Consider the following 15,878-nt stretch of genomic DNA (forward strand, 5'->3'; position numbering starts at 1 on the left):
TTCATGTACCCAAAATAGCGACCAATTTGTAATATCGTAAATTTCTATACAATTATTTGAATAATATAGGTAACAATAGTTCTCTGGTGTATATAAATTATAATATGTTTGATTCGATGTTTAAAAATGTAAACAATTCGAAAAGAAGAAGACATACCAAATGATAATATACAATACACTTGTTTTCATTCGTTATTGGTACATAGCCCGATATTACCTATTAATATAATATTAAAACCTTAACTATTCATTGAAAATAAGTTATTGTCCATTAATTAATTATTATTACTACTTCATTTAAAATACTTTCAGAAACATTATTATTGATTGATTTGTTTATACGCAACAAAAATAGTTTTAATGGTAGTAATTTATAAATATTTTATTTGTATTAACCATTACGTAATGACCCTAATGCTAATGCCTTTTTATATCTAAATGTTTTAAAACGATTTCATTATCACGCTATATAAATTGTATACTAATATATTACATATAAGTATAAAATTATGTTTAAATTTAGATTACGTAACTGAATTATTATTCCTTATACTTTTACTTTTATTATAAAAGCTCGAAACTGATAAGAAAAAAAAATTGTTGAACCCCGTTTCATGGCCAATGTAGTATAATAGGCGATACTTGTATGAAGTTTTGATGTCAAATATTTAGTAGTTTTTAAAAAAAAAAAATTTTGAAACGGTTTCTGTCAAAGTGGCAAAGTGTCAGTAGTGACTAGGAACAATAGTTTTGATTTAAAAACAATATTAGTTTATTAATACAATTTTAGTTCAAACGATATAGGTATAGTATACAAATATATTAGACGTATAGTATTGTATCAATATAGGCTATAGCATACTTTAATTTTAATACGTACCTCTAACAATGCCAATCATGATGATCAATCACATTCGTATAATGTGTCATGTTGAATATTATGCGTTTCTATAATTTATTATACACATGTCATACTGACATAAATATATAAATATTATACAATGAAGGGACCATTGGAATAACTATCAATATATTACACTATCATATTCACTTATTAAAATCCATTATCCACTCGACTACTCTACTACAGTTATGAATTACTATCTTTAACTATAGGATAATAGTAAATGGTGACTGGAGAAACTTAACGTTTATTTTCTTAGTGTATGATGACGAAAAGAGGTTAATATATAGGCATATTACAACTATAGAAAATATAACATTGTAATAGCGAGTATTATATTTTACAATGAAACATAATATTATACAATTTCAAAGTCACAAATGAGTATTTTATAATAATCATTATACACGGTTAAAATTAAAATTATGAATAAAAAATTGAATATTTTGTATACAATTGCAGATTTATATTATATTATTTACTCATCGAAATTTAAAATAAAAATGAATAATTTTAGAACACTATATTATATAACGCTACTTTATAGTTGAACTATGTATTATACCTACGCAAAAAATGTACCTAAGTTTCGACCGATTGTATACTTTTAAATCCACTTAAAAAATGTATTGGATGCTTTTAATGTAAAGAGTATTGAGTACTATTAATAATTTACTCAATTTTGGTAACGACGCTCTGGTCGGATAAGTCGGGCACGACTGTATCGCCTTAATCAGCCCTCGGTACATTTCAGTAGATGCTAGAACTGAACCTATTAAATCTTGTGGCAAATATTTGATAGCACCCACTGATTCGAATTGTTGTTTGTTAGCCAACTGTATCATTTTCGAAGAGTATTTCTTCAACTTCTTATTTCCCAAAGACCTGGGATTTTTTTCTTGACGTAGGATCCGTAAATCTTCTTTTTCGTCGTCCATGTATTCAGCTGGAAAATAACACCGACCCAGAGATTCGCTGTCGCTTACGAGGTCCCGAGCAATATTCACGAGTTGTAAGCCCTTCAGAAATAAAAAATAAATACATTGAGTAGGTCCAAATCAGTACCCGTAGCAGAATAGGAACTTATTTTTAGTTAGTCGAAATAATTTAACGCATAATATTGATGATAAGGCCTAAAGTGAATAAATTAATTGTGTGGCATTAAAAACTCCGCTCTACGAGGGAGCGAGAAAGTTCCGAAACGAAACAGTCTAATAATTTAAATATTAAATATTAAACCAGTAGTAACTTATAATAATATTAATGTTAAATGTAATATAAAATATGTTACATCATTCTATCACATAAATGAATAGCTTTTAAATGTAATCGTCTTATGCCTATATCTAATACCTATGCCGTATGACTGTATGAGTAATAAATATTAATCAATAATAAGTGTATTAAAGATCATAACACTTCAAAACAGTGTATATAATATGATAATATTAAAGTAATCATAAATCTTAAGATTATGATAAGTTTGACGGAGAAAATATATATTTTATATAATAACAAACTGTAGCAGCAACAAGAGGAGAAATGAAAAAAACAGATGAAAAATAATGTGTGTGGCTATTTTAAACCGTCAGTTTCCTGAGGTCGATTGCGTGCGTCCGGCTGATGACCGGAAATGACAAGCCCGCTGCAAGCCTGCTTCCGAATTGTATGTCAAAAAAAGCAATGTTGGTCGACAATAATTATACAGAATTTTGTGTGCGTATTTTTCGTAATAGATATTCGAACTGTGTGATATGTAAAAGTTTTACCAAACGACCAGTTTTTGCCGATCTGCTCACAATATATGACGTGTAGTACATGTAACTACAAAACATTCTATATAGGTACTGTAATGTGTGTTTTATTAATGGTATTAGCTTACGATGAACGGTGATTAGACATTATTATTATTATAATTTGATAAATTATATATTATGTAGATGTACAACGATGATAATCGATAAAAAAATATATAATAGTTATATGAAATATATAACATTCACATCCACGTGAATTAGAAACGACAAGTTAAAAATGGATACACAACTATATTTGTATAATAGCCACTTGTAATTATTTTAATTTGACTTTGTTTTGAAATTCAATTCAATTTTTTGTTTAAAATTTATATATTTTTTTCGATTTGTACAAACTTTGAACCTCAATATTTTTATTAATTATACCATGTAGGTAATATACGATTATAATATGTACATTGTATACCTACGATCTATTTTTATTTTTATTTTTATTTTTAACTTCTTGATATTTACAAAATATCTGATGATTTTTACAGAATACTATGAGAAAACCAAACACTTAGTTCGGCCTAAATATTTGAACTAAAACTCGCGATTTGGAGATATCGCCGCACTGCATGTACCAAACATTGTACTTATTTAGGGCTGAAATTCTGATATTTATTTGGTTTTGGGGTATGTGCAGTGTTATATACAATAGTTTTACATTTTTAATAGTTCTTCCGTAATAGTGAATTGTATGGGTATTAGTATTAACTATAATATACATAACTATTATAGCTAAGTTATCGTAAAATGTACGTTATTAAATGACATCGTTTTATCGGAGAATAATTGTGTAATATGCCTATCGAGCATTACAAATCTATGTTAGACAAAACTATATATAATGTGTGGACATTATGTTTTGGATTACACTCATAAAGACAATACAGTCCAGACTTGAGAAAAATGGCAAAATATTCGATATTTGAATGAAAAAATGTTTTAGTAATAATTAGGCACCGGATTTAGATGAGTTATGCACCTATTTTAGATCATCATTGAGTAGACTTTCCTAGTTTAAAATGTGTTTCGAATGTTTCGATAACATATGAATCAAAATAACTAATTTTGATTTCGCAATTTGAGTTATACATTTTTTTGTGTTTTTTCATCTATTTTTTCATAAGGACTTTTTTATTTGAAAAATAACGAATTAATTGTTTGTCATTATTATATTTTTATATTTTCCACAAATTTAAAAAAAAAATGTATCTGTAACACGTCGATAACGACGACTATATAATAAGAAAAGAACACCGTAGATAGACTTATAATGAATTTTATAAATTTGAATTCTAATGTTTTTAATACTCCACATTATTAGTTGTTCAATGATTAAAATCAGTTATGAAATTAAAATTTAATTAAAATCACTTATGTTGGTAAATTGTAACTTTTAGTTTAAAAATCAATACAAATTTGTAACAGTTTTATGAGCAGCGACATGAACACACAAATTTGTTTAGGGCATTTTTATAGGTTTCTTAAGGCATCGACATCTGGGCCCTATTAATAATAACAGACATCGAGATCGAAAAGAATATTTGAGCGCGTACTAGTCCCTAAAAAAAACGGTTATTCGGTTAAAACGTTCTTGGTGTTAAAGTGGTGGGAATAGCAACAATCGCTGGCCGTCGTAATTGGCCGTTTAGGTCATGAAAGTTTATCACAGACGGAAATGTACGCAGATAAAAGCCCGTGCCTCTATCTGCAATTCGCATTTCAAAACTTTATTTTATTACGTCTTTATAGGACCTATCCATTCGCTCATAGTCTATACGGGTTCGGAGCCACATACACTGTTTAGTTGCCTCAAACAGGAAAGGATTTTAGAATGATTAAAATAGCCACTCTTTTAATACAGAAGAATAAGAGGGAATGGGAGAGTGTGTGATGTCTGCTTTGTCGCACTTACCTACCATTTCCGTTTACCGGCAAGCTACCTACAGTGCTACACACGAGTTTCGTAACGAATGAAGTTCATCCACGTCAGATAAATACACACACAAGTGTATTAATAATAGTTAAAAAAAATTTGTAAATATCTAAAGTCGTGAACAACTTACTTGCCCTATTTTGTACGCGTGTTTAGTCAAATAATCGGCATTGTCGACGAGCTCATTCATGTCATTACCATATCTGTACATTATTACATAAAGGCACATTGCGCCAATGCTTCCGGCTACATAGCTGGTGTATAACATCAAATCTTTTTCGTTTCGAACTAATGTGAACTCAAGATCCCATTGGTAACCAGCGAATAACTCTTCGAATGGTTTACGGGGTAAAAAAAATGCGATTCTAGACACTGCACGATAAGATGCTAATTCGACATCGGTGAACTCGGTTTCGTATTTTTTCCAATCAATTTTCACTTCTTGGGGTGTTTTTTTTACATCATAATCCGATTTTCTGTCAGCAAAAATTTCACTGATAAATTGTTTGGATAACTCTAATTTGACTTTTTTCTTTTTCTCATCTGACCTGGTATCAAACATCTCGTCCGTTACACGGCAAAATGCGTACAATATTATTAAATCCAATCGAATACCTGAATAAAAAATATTCAAAATTATAGTATACATTGATAATTAAAATAAACTAAAATAATGATCATTTTTCTCTTAAGAGGATGTCGTACCCGCATATTGTGTTATCACATGTATGATATAGAAAATTTTCGTTCACTAGATTCAATAGTGTGCCGACGAGTGCATCGACCTATTATAAATTTAAAGGTACAATTATTATCTAGGGTCCCTCATAACTTTTTATTGATATTATTATTTTTAAGTTAGTTTTAATAATTTTTAAATATACATTTAATAACTTAATTAAAAATAATGATATTAATAAAAGATTAAATGGGGCCCTGTATAATAATCTTATCTTTAAATTGTATAATAGGTCAATTCACTCTAATATAAAAAATAACAGCACACTATTGAATCTGGAAAACGAAAATTTGCTATGTCGTATGTGTGTAAGACGGAAACAACACGCGGGTACGACATCCTCTTAACAAGTGGCGTCTTGGGAAATTTATGCTTCAGCAATATAGCTGAATAAAAAAATTACACCATTAACAAAAACGATGCTAAAAAATCATATGTATGTATAAATTATGAATTGTATTGGCATAAGAGATTTGAATAATATTTTGAAGTTCTTTGAATTTTCAATCGAAAATATATTTTATAGGTTATTATTATTTGCAATAGTTTAAAGTTTTTAAGAAGTATAAAATACATTGGGCATTGAACATTATTTTATTTCAACTATTATTATACGTATTTTGAATTTTCGCATACCAGACAGATAGGTTTTCATATTATAATTTATCTATATGAGTAATTTACAAATATAAGTGTATTATGATGATTTATTATTTTACCAACATAATATATTGATCCTTCTAGTATTCTCAAAACACTTATTGTTTATCTTTTAACGACGATTATTAACTTACCGGCATGGAATAAATAATTGGATGTACCAAACGCATTCGAAGTGCTCAAGACCTTAACGCTTGTCTTAATATCTCGTGTCACGTCAGAAGGCGTAGCATATTCCGATGTCAAGAATGCTCTTAACATCTGTCGAACGAACTTACAACTAATGCTGAACTGGTGTGGGAAATCCAACGAATACGTGACGATCATACCGTACGCCTTGTCGTAGGACGAACCCGCCAGGACGACCATCAGGTTCGTGATGAAGGAAAACAGCGCTTCTTCCGGCATCAACTTGCCTGAGTCGTTGTTGCCGTCGTCGTCGACGGTCATTCGATCAACCCAACACATGTACAACGTAGGGCCCGCGATCGCAATCGACGACGGTATGATCTTTTTCACAAAAAAATTTCCGGCTCCGTACCACATGAGCGCGATTGCCGGGGACGCCCAGCACATCATGGATCCCAAGTAGAAGGTCTCTTGTCCCCGCGCGGCCATCGCGTAACCGACCGCCGTGACCACGGTCAACAAAGATATGGGTAACCAACGAATCAACTGGTAACTGCGTTTGTCGTAGTTGAAGTTCAAGCACGGAGTCGACCACTGGACGAACATCAAGGCCCACAACGAAGTCAGAACGGTTTGCATGACGACGAACATGTACTCCTCGACGGGTACATTTCCGACGACGGCTAGAACAGCCCCGGGCGAATATGTCTTGGCCCCGTGATTGTATACAAAATAGCTGTACCACGGTATCGTGTAGAGAACAGCTAAAACGCTTATAAATCCGATTTTAAAAATTTCCAATCGATTGATAAACGGCCGAGTTATTAAAGTTAAGACACCGATCACTGGTAGAGTGTACGATAGATGGGCGCCAATGTAGGTCAACATGATGCGTCGATGACGGTTTACGAAAACTGAAATTCGTAAAATTCTAATTAATTAAATAAATAATTATTTAGCGACTTCAATCGTAATAAAGATATTTCTTAGTAATTAATATTATTATAATGTATGCCTACAACGTGTACCTGCAGGTATATACCTGAATTTGATGCATCTAGATTACAGAATAAAAAACTAATCGATTATTGGAAATAATATTATACGAATGGTAAAATATATAACATGAGCATTGAGCACTACAGATTAAAATTGAATTTCAACAGATGGGTATCGATATATAGGGTTACCTAGAGTAACTACCTATTGTAATAATTATAATCGTTTAAATGTTTAAAATATATTATATAAATATAATTAATACACAGTTTATAGGGCATACAGGTGAATTTAAGTAAAATATATTTTAAAACAACAATATATATATAACACTCAACCAAATGTTGTGGAATGATCTCAAATTTTAGTAGTTTTTTTTGTACGGTCGATGTCATCTAATACCTATAAGCATAAACTTTTTAACATTAACCGGATCAATGCCTGAAAAAAGATCATAATTGGTTTACAGATTCAGAATTCAGATAGACCTGAAATGTTCGGTAAGTTCCTCGTAACTAAAAAATCAATGAAAATTAAATTAATTAAATTAAAAATCACCAGAGCGAAACTTGTTACGTTCAGATTATTATGAAAATAATGTTTTAAAATAGGTAACAAACAAAACATTTATGGCTCACCAAAAAATTTATAAATTAAAAAAATATCTCTATTCAAATCCTAGTGTAATAACGTCATAAATTCATAAATAAATACTCATTATTATTCATAAAACTAGTATAATTTAATTTATTCAAAATTGTGTAGTTATTTTATTATTATGCCCCAACGTTTCAACTACTCAAGAGTTTCTTAGAATCACTAATAGTCTTACAGCCACACAGGAAAAGAAACCAAGGTTAAAATATATTAATATGATAGTAATATAATATAGAAGGTATCAAAAACTGAATTAAATATATTATATTTTTATTCAAACATCAAAGATTCTTTGTTCCATTTTAATATTAACGTCACTGTATAATATACGAACTACGAAATGCGTCAAAATATTATAGTCTTAGAACGTTGTTCAATGACAGAATTTTAAGTCACAATATTGTGCAATCTAACATTTAAGTTCTACTATTATTAGATTATAATATGTTATGCTCGCCGGTACTAATTCCGAGCTATTGTCTAACTATTAGGTTGTTGTCTGTGCCGTCAAATCGTCTATAGTATTTCAATTTCACGATTTCCGACGGTACGTAATAATTTTACGCGATATATATACCTAACATAACATGTAATAAGTAGCTTTTTCATTTGGAGTTAAATTATTGACGAAATGACAACCTTCCAGGTTGCGCACCACTGGTCTAATAAATGTTACACTTCACACGAATGACATTTCTGCCGATCATATAAAACGCAAATGCCAGGCAGGATTTAGAAATATATTCTGATGAATGGGCTGCAGGTGGACAGGTATTTCACAAACTGAGGTTTTAAAACTGTAAATCACCAAACCTCATATTATGTCAATGCGCAGGAAGAGCCCACACTCGAATCATTGAGAGGTCATGGTTGGACGCAAAAATGTTATTATTTCAAAACGAGGGGCGATCATCTGATAATCATTTGCAGTGCCGTTTTGATCACTATTGCTGATGACTTTACCTTCAAAACAGTATCCACATTTCTTCACATTGTCGGAAGACATTCAGAAAGTGAATCAACAAAAAAATAAAATAAAATTTTCTAATCATTAACCATTCAAATTACATTTATATTAAATATATATCGAAGTAAATGACGACGTATGCAGAATTAGAAACTTGTCTGTAGAGCGTATACCGAATTATCACCGACTTTTCAATCTGTACGCACCTAATGTTATCAAAAAAATGAATAATTATATAAACCATATGGCTGGAAATTAATTTTGTCCAGTAATTTGCTCATTGTAATCTCCCTACAGTAACGACACTTTAGGCAACTGGAAAGTGATATTTTAGACTTTAAAATTAAAATTGAATGTTGAAAAATGTTTGAGCGAAAAGAAATGAAAAATATTTATTATTGATCTTTTAAATTTGTTTCTCAGACGATTTAAAAAAAATAATAATCATACGAAGATAATCGAATTCAAAAAAGGAACCTACGTAAATGATGTGTACATAAATGAAAGTCCTAAATCTGGCGAGAAGGAATATAATCTAAAATATTTTACTATTATTGGGGACGAAACTAAATTTATTTCATTGATAATCCACACATATAATTCAATGACAAGATATTCTTAAATAATTATAAAAATGCTTTTAAAGACTTACGTGATAAATAATAAACTACTATAAAATCAAAAGAACAAACGACAAAATTAAAACAATTTCGAGTTTTGGAGTTTTTTGAATTTCGTTAGCTGCAAGCAAAGAGAAACTAAACTTTGCATGGTTCATATACTCAATTATATAAACATATTAAACCATTAGGCCGATAATAATTTAATGTGGTTAATAAACGATTATGAGTACTTAATTTTCTAGATTAACCTTTTACTTAGTACCTATGGACATAATACTAATAGACCTCGACACGTGCCCCTAATTATAAATCTAAGTGTTTAAATAAATTGTTTATAGTTCGTCAATAGTATATATTTAAAAAAAAGCTGGTTATGTATTGAAGATAAATTTGGGCCTAAAAACCACCCCAACACATGTGTCTGATGGTAACTGTTGACCGTTTTATCCTGCCAATTTATAGTCGACATTTAATTTTTTTTTTACGCTGAGAAATGCATTTAATCATAATATATTGACCATTCACAAATGCTCACTTTCAAAATATTCAATGTGGTAGGTAATCAACAAATTTCAAAAATATATTTACTAAACATTTTAAATAGTGGTCCATCAAACCAAAAATATTCGCAGGTTTGATATCTCCTTAAATTTTAATTAATTATATATTCCATACACCACTCATCTCGATGCAACTCACTTTATATTATGTATTTTTCATATACTTTTGTACATTTTTATGTAACTATACGTAAAAAAAACCTTTTTTTTTGTTTATATTGATTTATATTTTTTATTTCATAATTTTTGAGTTTCGTCTTGTTTGCGGTTTCTTAACACTAATGTCGCCGACTACAAACACTGTTACTCACATAATATATATACATATATTGTACATAATTTATTCATAATAAACTGGATTTTTCATAAACTAAATATTTCAAAACCTTTTGTATTTGTCAATAGAATATTAATAAACAGTATACGAAACAAAAGTCATGCACAAAAATTAGTTTATAATATTACCATTTAATGCAAACTATGGAAGTATCCACTTAATTAATTACACGTATAAAATATCAATAAAATAAACTCGAATGAAATAAACTAGATGTCAAAAAAAATTTAATTAATCCTGATAGTAACAGTAATTAGTGTTATAGTGTATACCACAGTGAACTTATTATAATTATAATTGTGTATGAATAGTGATTAATATAATAAATACATTTATAGCAGATAGATAAATACAATAATTTAAATAAAAAATTGGTTTAAAATATATAATTAAACATAATAATCAATACCATGATACATAATATACGTACAAGACTAAAGGTTACATTATATTAATCTCATAATAGTATAATACTAAAATAGTATTTCATTATATCTATATATTTCTTATGATTGAACATGACAGGTAATAAATATAGTCAGATCAAAATGTTGACTGATCAAAAAATCGACAAATCAAAAACTAAGACATAAATATGTTAAAATAATTAAGTAACTAAACGATAAAAACACGTATAGATAGGTGTTGTGTTAGGCATATATGTATAGGGCACGAAAATTACTACCTGACCTAAATATTTCACCTTAATCATAATTTATTGAAAGTCAAATTGATGTTTATTGCACTTAATAGATAGGTACTTTTTGAGTGCCAAGTGTTAACTAAATAAATGACTTTAATTAGGTAGGTACTTATAACAATATTTAGTAACATTGAGCAACGTTCTATAAACTTACTAAATAAATAAATAGAGTGAAAAAATAAAGGTAAAATAATTGAATTGGATCAATGAAGAATGCAAAGTAATAATTCTAAATCTAACAAAGACAGAAAGATCAAAATAGAATTTGTTATGAGACCGTAGCTATTAACATTATACAATACATCTAATCATTCTTTGGTCATTATTCTCACTATAATCACATTACAAGCCATTATAACTAAAGTAGTTATGCAACATACTGAGTGCTTATTATGTAGATACTTATAAATATTATCACACAATTTTGCCATTTTGACATTAAAAGCTTATTGTTAGAAAATTCGGACAAAACGGAACCGCGTGAATACATCAGTGAACGTTAGGACTGAACCTTATACATCGTGGTTTTAAAAAAAATGTTTAAGTACTTAAAAATTGATTTTGTGACACATAAAAGCTAAAATAAACAGTTGAAATCATTAATTATGAATTTATGAATAAAAATGAATATTAAATTTAAAAAACTCATCTTAACTCTTCAAGATTTCTAAACGAATAAAATGTTTCTATAATTCACTGAAAACCATAATACTCCTGTATTAATAGCTCCATGGACATAATATAAATTATAATGATGATATTCATATTTAAAAATCAACTTATAACACGTATTGAATGCTTTTGATGTAAAGTCCTTTGAGTATTATCATGCATTTATCCAATTTTGATAATTTTGCTTTGTTTGGAAATGATGGACTTGACTGGATGAGATATATAAGGCCTCGATAAATTTCAATAGATGTTAGAATTAAACCTCTAATTTCTAGCGGCAAACATTTAATACCATCCACAGCTTCAAATTGGTGCTTGTCAGCTATCTTTATCATTGCATTAGCGTATCTTAGCAACTTTTTATTTCCTAGTGACTTTGGATTCTTTTCCTTGCACAATATCCTCACTTCTTCTACTTCGTCGTCCATATATGCAGTTGGAAAATAGCAACGACCCAACTTCTCACTGTCGTTGATGAGATCCCGGGCAATATTTACGAATTGTAAGCCCTTAAAAAAAAAAAGAGTGCTCATATTGTCGTGTATCATTATATAAAACCTTGTCAAAAACAACTTACATTTCCTATTTGATACGTTTTTTTAATCAAAAAGTCGTCCTTTTCAAGAAATTTGTATTTGTCAATGTTGTATCTGTACATGATGACGTAGACACACACCGCACCAAAACTCCCAGCCACGTTATTGCAATATCTTAGTAAATCGTTTTCGTCCCGATATAAAGTACCCCCCATGTCCAGCTCGAAACCTGCAAGAAGCTCTTCAAATGGCTTACGAGGCAAAAAAAATGCAATTCTAGACAATGCTCGAAAACTAGCTAATTCGGCGTCAGACAGCACCGATTCGTATTGAGTCCAATCGATGTCTACTTCGTACGGTTTTGATTTAACATCGTAATCTGATTTTCTGTCAGCAAATTGTTCTTCGACGAATTTGTAATACAGATTTAATTTTAGTTTTGATTTTTCAGCGTTTGACACCGATGTGTCGTCAACCACGTTATCCGTAATACGACCAAGAGCGTAAATTATTATAAGATCCAATCGGGTTCCTAAATGAAAAACAAATAAGGACCATAATCTTATGCACTTAATAGTTAATATAATAAACATATTATTATGGTATGGTAATATTGTTTAATTTAAGTCGAAATGTCATAATTTATTCCAATAAATTCTCAGGTTGATTTAAAATGGCATTGACAATTAATATACGAATTATTTAATTAATTAAAAACATTTTCAATTAATAGTTACGAAAAATGATTACGTGTAATATAAATAATGTATTGCAGTTTTCCAATCTTCACTTAAAACCTATTTCATTGCATATATTCGTTTATATTTTAAAATGTAACCATCGTGATAACTTACCGATATGGAACAAGTAAATGGAAGTGCCGAATATATTTGAAGAATCCAATACTCTGATACATTTTTTTAAATCGTCAGTGACGATAGAGGGCATTGAATATTCCGATGTCGCAAATGCCCTAAACATCTGACTAATGAATTTCCAACTTATACTAAACTGATGCGGGTATATCAACGAAAACGTTACGATCATGCCGTAAGCTTTGTCGTAACAAGTGCCAGCCAACACGACCATCGATGTGGTTACAAACGTAAACAGCGCTTCTTCCAGTGGTAAACCCCCGGCCACGGTCACGTTCAAACTTGTCGTCTTGTTCGTATGCCAGACGTCCTCCTTCAGGGCTATCCGGTTGACCCACAACAGGTATGCCGCCGGGATCGCGATTGCCACGGACGACAGTCTTATGTTCTTCACGAAATAGTTGCCAGCACCGTACCACATGAGCATTACCATTGGGGACGCCCAACACAAAATGTTTCCCAAATAAAAAGTTTGCCGTCCCGGGACGGCCATCGCGTAACCTGTGGCAGCGGTGACGCTTAGCAACAGGATCGGCACCCATCGGATCGACTGATAAGTCCGTTTGTCGTGGTTGAAATTCAAAAACGGAAGCTTCCACCGGAGACACAGCACGGCCCACAGCGAAGTGAGCACGGTGTGCAGGACGACCGACACGTACTCCTCGACGGGTACGTTGCCCGCGAACGCCAAAACTCGTCCTGGCGAATACGTCCTGGCCCCGTTGAGGATATTGTAGTTGTAACACGGCGTCGTGTAGACGAGTGCTACGGCGCATATGAATGCGATCTTAGACGTTTCCCAGCGATTGATGAACGGCAGTGTTATTAGCGTTAACACGCCGATAGCGGGAAGCGTGTACGTTAAATGGATGCTCGCGTAGCTCAACATTTTCGTCGGTCGAAGGAGGCTGAAAAACGAAAATAATATTGTGTAGTGTTACAATTGTCTGTCAATAGGTAATCGAAAAACATTTTAATTACATGGTTTTTGCAATTTTTCCAACGAAACATTTTAAACACGTTATAAAAATATTAGCTAAATATTTGTAAACACTTCATATTATCAGAATCCTATTATAACAGTTTATTCAAAACAATGGCTTTGCGAAGGAAGGCTAAGGGTGTCAAGTCATAGGTAATGGTATGAATAATTAGGCGTGTAATTAGGAATTTGTCCTTTGAAGGGAGGGAGGGAGGGAGGTGTGGATATTTTTTTTTACCATGTGCACACTGTTAATAGATTTCTTTATATTCATTATACTAAAGAATTATATTTAAATATATTCTGTCGTTACGTCAGCACTCGACCCCACAAGTTACGAAATAATAATTAAATATATCTTCCAGGCGTTGACAGTGCAAAATTGTATTTATTTTCTTATAAATGTTCTTGTGTTTTACATTATTTCTACTCACACACGTGCTCCGTAACCCTACAGTTCTAAAACCCTACAGTACCACAACCTACAGCTAATGGCCTCAGTTGTCGAAGATTCAATAAATAAATAAAAAAATAAAGTATTTCTACTATTTTTAATAGTAATATACAATGTAACCAATGGCAGCCTTTTAAATAAATTAAATAAATATTCTTTTTACGTGAGCCGTAAACTAAGTTTATGTAATTATGTATAAGCTACCTATAGCTACTTTTAGGGTTTGAAAAAATAAGCTATAAACACCCTCCAAGTCTTAAAGAATCTTTTGATAGTGATTTAACTCTTATTGAAAAAGATCCACTAGTTTTGAAACTTAATTTAAATCAATTTTTTATTTAAAATGTTAGCATGTACTTATTTATTTTTAATTTTGACACGTTTTGAACAGCTATAACTGGTTTAAATATTATCTACTAGTATTTTTTAAATCGACATATTTCACTTTATTCAAATTTGATTATTTTTATGAATATTAAATATGTGACTTAAATTTTATAGTAAAACAATTTCGAATAGAATAAAATATTTACTAACCTGATGGTTATGATGAGGATTTATGTTTTGACTAAGACTATTATCTAAACGAATTTAGAAATATGTTCAACTAACTTGAAATACAAATAATAATACAAATAACTTTAATACTTTTAGACCATATTTTTCACAGATACTCAAAGGAAATAATTATAAACATGCGTTTATATAAATAAAACTTAAACAGTTTGTGAATGGAGGGGAAATTATGAAAACCATTATCAATTTATATAACTATTATTACATAAACGCAGAAAATTTATGTTAACGTTCTATTTCAAGATTTATTACAAAAAAGATGAATACAGGTAAAAGACATACAAGGGCATGGGTGAAATAAATCATATACTTACATTGTAAGCCGGAAATAAAGAGTCAATTTTATCAGAGTATAAAAATATCCTGTTGCGATTGTTTCCTTCAGTAAAATCTAATCGTTAATTATAATTGGTATCATTTGTGTAATATTATACAACTGCTGGGTACAGTCAAATCTTGAAAACTTGAATCTTTTTCTTGCTCCTTAAAAAGTCTATACACAATCAATGCAATATTGTCGGTTACTATAAACAAAAATGTGCACAGGTAGATAAAAAGTCAAACATTATACATTTTTTATTATTGCTTTTATAATGTTGAATTTCATCATAAAAAATGTTAAAATAAGATTAAACAAACATTTTACAATGTACATTTAATACTCAAATAGGAGATACAATAACTATTCAAAATAATCAACTATGCTATCGTGTATCTACTTTTCATTGCACCAAAAACTTTGTTGTACGTTATTCGTTCATGTA

General features: G+C 30.4%; 3 protein-coding genes across 3 annotated transcripts in view; 1 reads left to right on the forward strand and 2 right to left on the reverse strand.

The window, feature by feature from the left end:
* LOC111035753 (phytoene desaturase-like) overlaps positions 1-15,878 on the forward strand; it is a 63,699-nt gene that overhangs the window by 28,414 nt on the left and 19,407 nt on the right. The window lies entirely within an intron of this gene.
* On the reverse strand, positions 1,509-9,578 carry LOC111035750 (bifunctional lycopene cyclase/phytoene synthase-like). Its single transcript, XM_022317504.1, has 4 exons — positions 9,449-9,578; positions 6,179-7,087; positions 4,776-5,260; positions 1,509-1,923 (listed from the first exon to the last, which is right to left on the reverse strand). The coding sequence occupies exons 2-4, from the start codon at positions 7,059-7,061 to the stop codon at positions 1,522-1,524; spliced, it is 1,770 nt and encodes a 589-aa protein (XP_022173196.1). The 5' UTR covers positions 7,062-7,087; positions 9,449-9,578; the 3' UTR covers positions 1,509-1,521.
* LOC111035748 (bifunctional lycopene cyclase/phytoene synthase-like) lies at positions 10,763-15,199 on the reverse strand. The gene is made up of 4 exons (XM_022317501.1): positions 15,076-15,199; positions 13,082-14,010; positions 12,269-12,759; positions 10,763-12,200 (listed from the first exon to the last, which is right to left on the reverse strand). Exons 2-4 carry the CDS (start codon positions 13,989-13,991, stop codon positions 11,799-11,801), a joined length of 1,803 nt encoding a protein of 600 aa, XP_022173193.1. The 5' UTR covers positions 13,992-14,010; positions 15,076-15,199; the 3' UTR covers positions 10,763-11,798.

This window comes from Myzus persicae, unplaced genomic scaffold (assembly GCF_001856785.1).
Source record: "Myzus persicae strain clone G006 unplaced genomic scaffold, MPER_G0061.0, whole genome shotgun sequence".
Classification (NCBI taxonomy): Eukaryota; Metazoa; Arthropoda; class Insecta; order Hemiptera; family Aphididae; genus Myzus; species Myzus persicae.

Coding starts and splice junctions, on each gene's coding strand:
- LOC111035750 (XM_022317504.1), bottom strand. CDS start 7,061: ATGTTGACCTACATTGGCGCCCATCTATCGTACACTCTACCAGTGATC. Junction 5,261..6,178: donor CAATTATTTATTCCATGCCG/GTAAGTTAATAA, acceptor TTTTTTATTCAG/GTATTCGATTGGATTTAATA. Junction 1,924..4,775: donor ACGCGTACAAAATAGGGCAA/GTAAGTTGTTCA, acceptor TTATTTCTGAAG/GGCTTACAACTCGTGAATAT.
- LOC111035748 (XM_022317501.1), bottom strand. CDS start 13,991: ATGTTGAGCTACGCGAGCATCCATTTAACGTACACGCTTCCCGCTATC. Junction 12,760..13,081: donor CATTTACTTGTTCCATATCG/GTAAGTTATCAC, acceptor TTTTTCATTTAG/GAACCCGATTGGATCTTATA. Junction 12,201..12,268: donor AAACGTATCAAATAGGAAAT/GTAAGTTGTTTT, acceptor TTTTTTTTTAAG/GGCTTACAATTCGTAAATAT.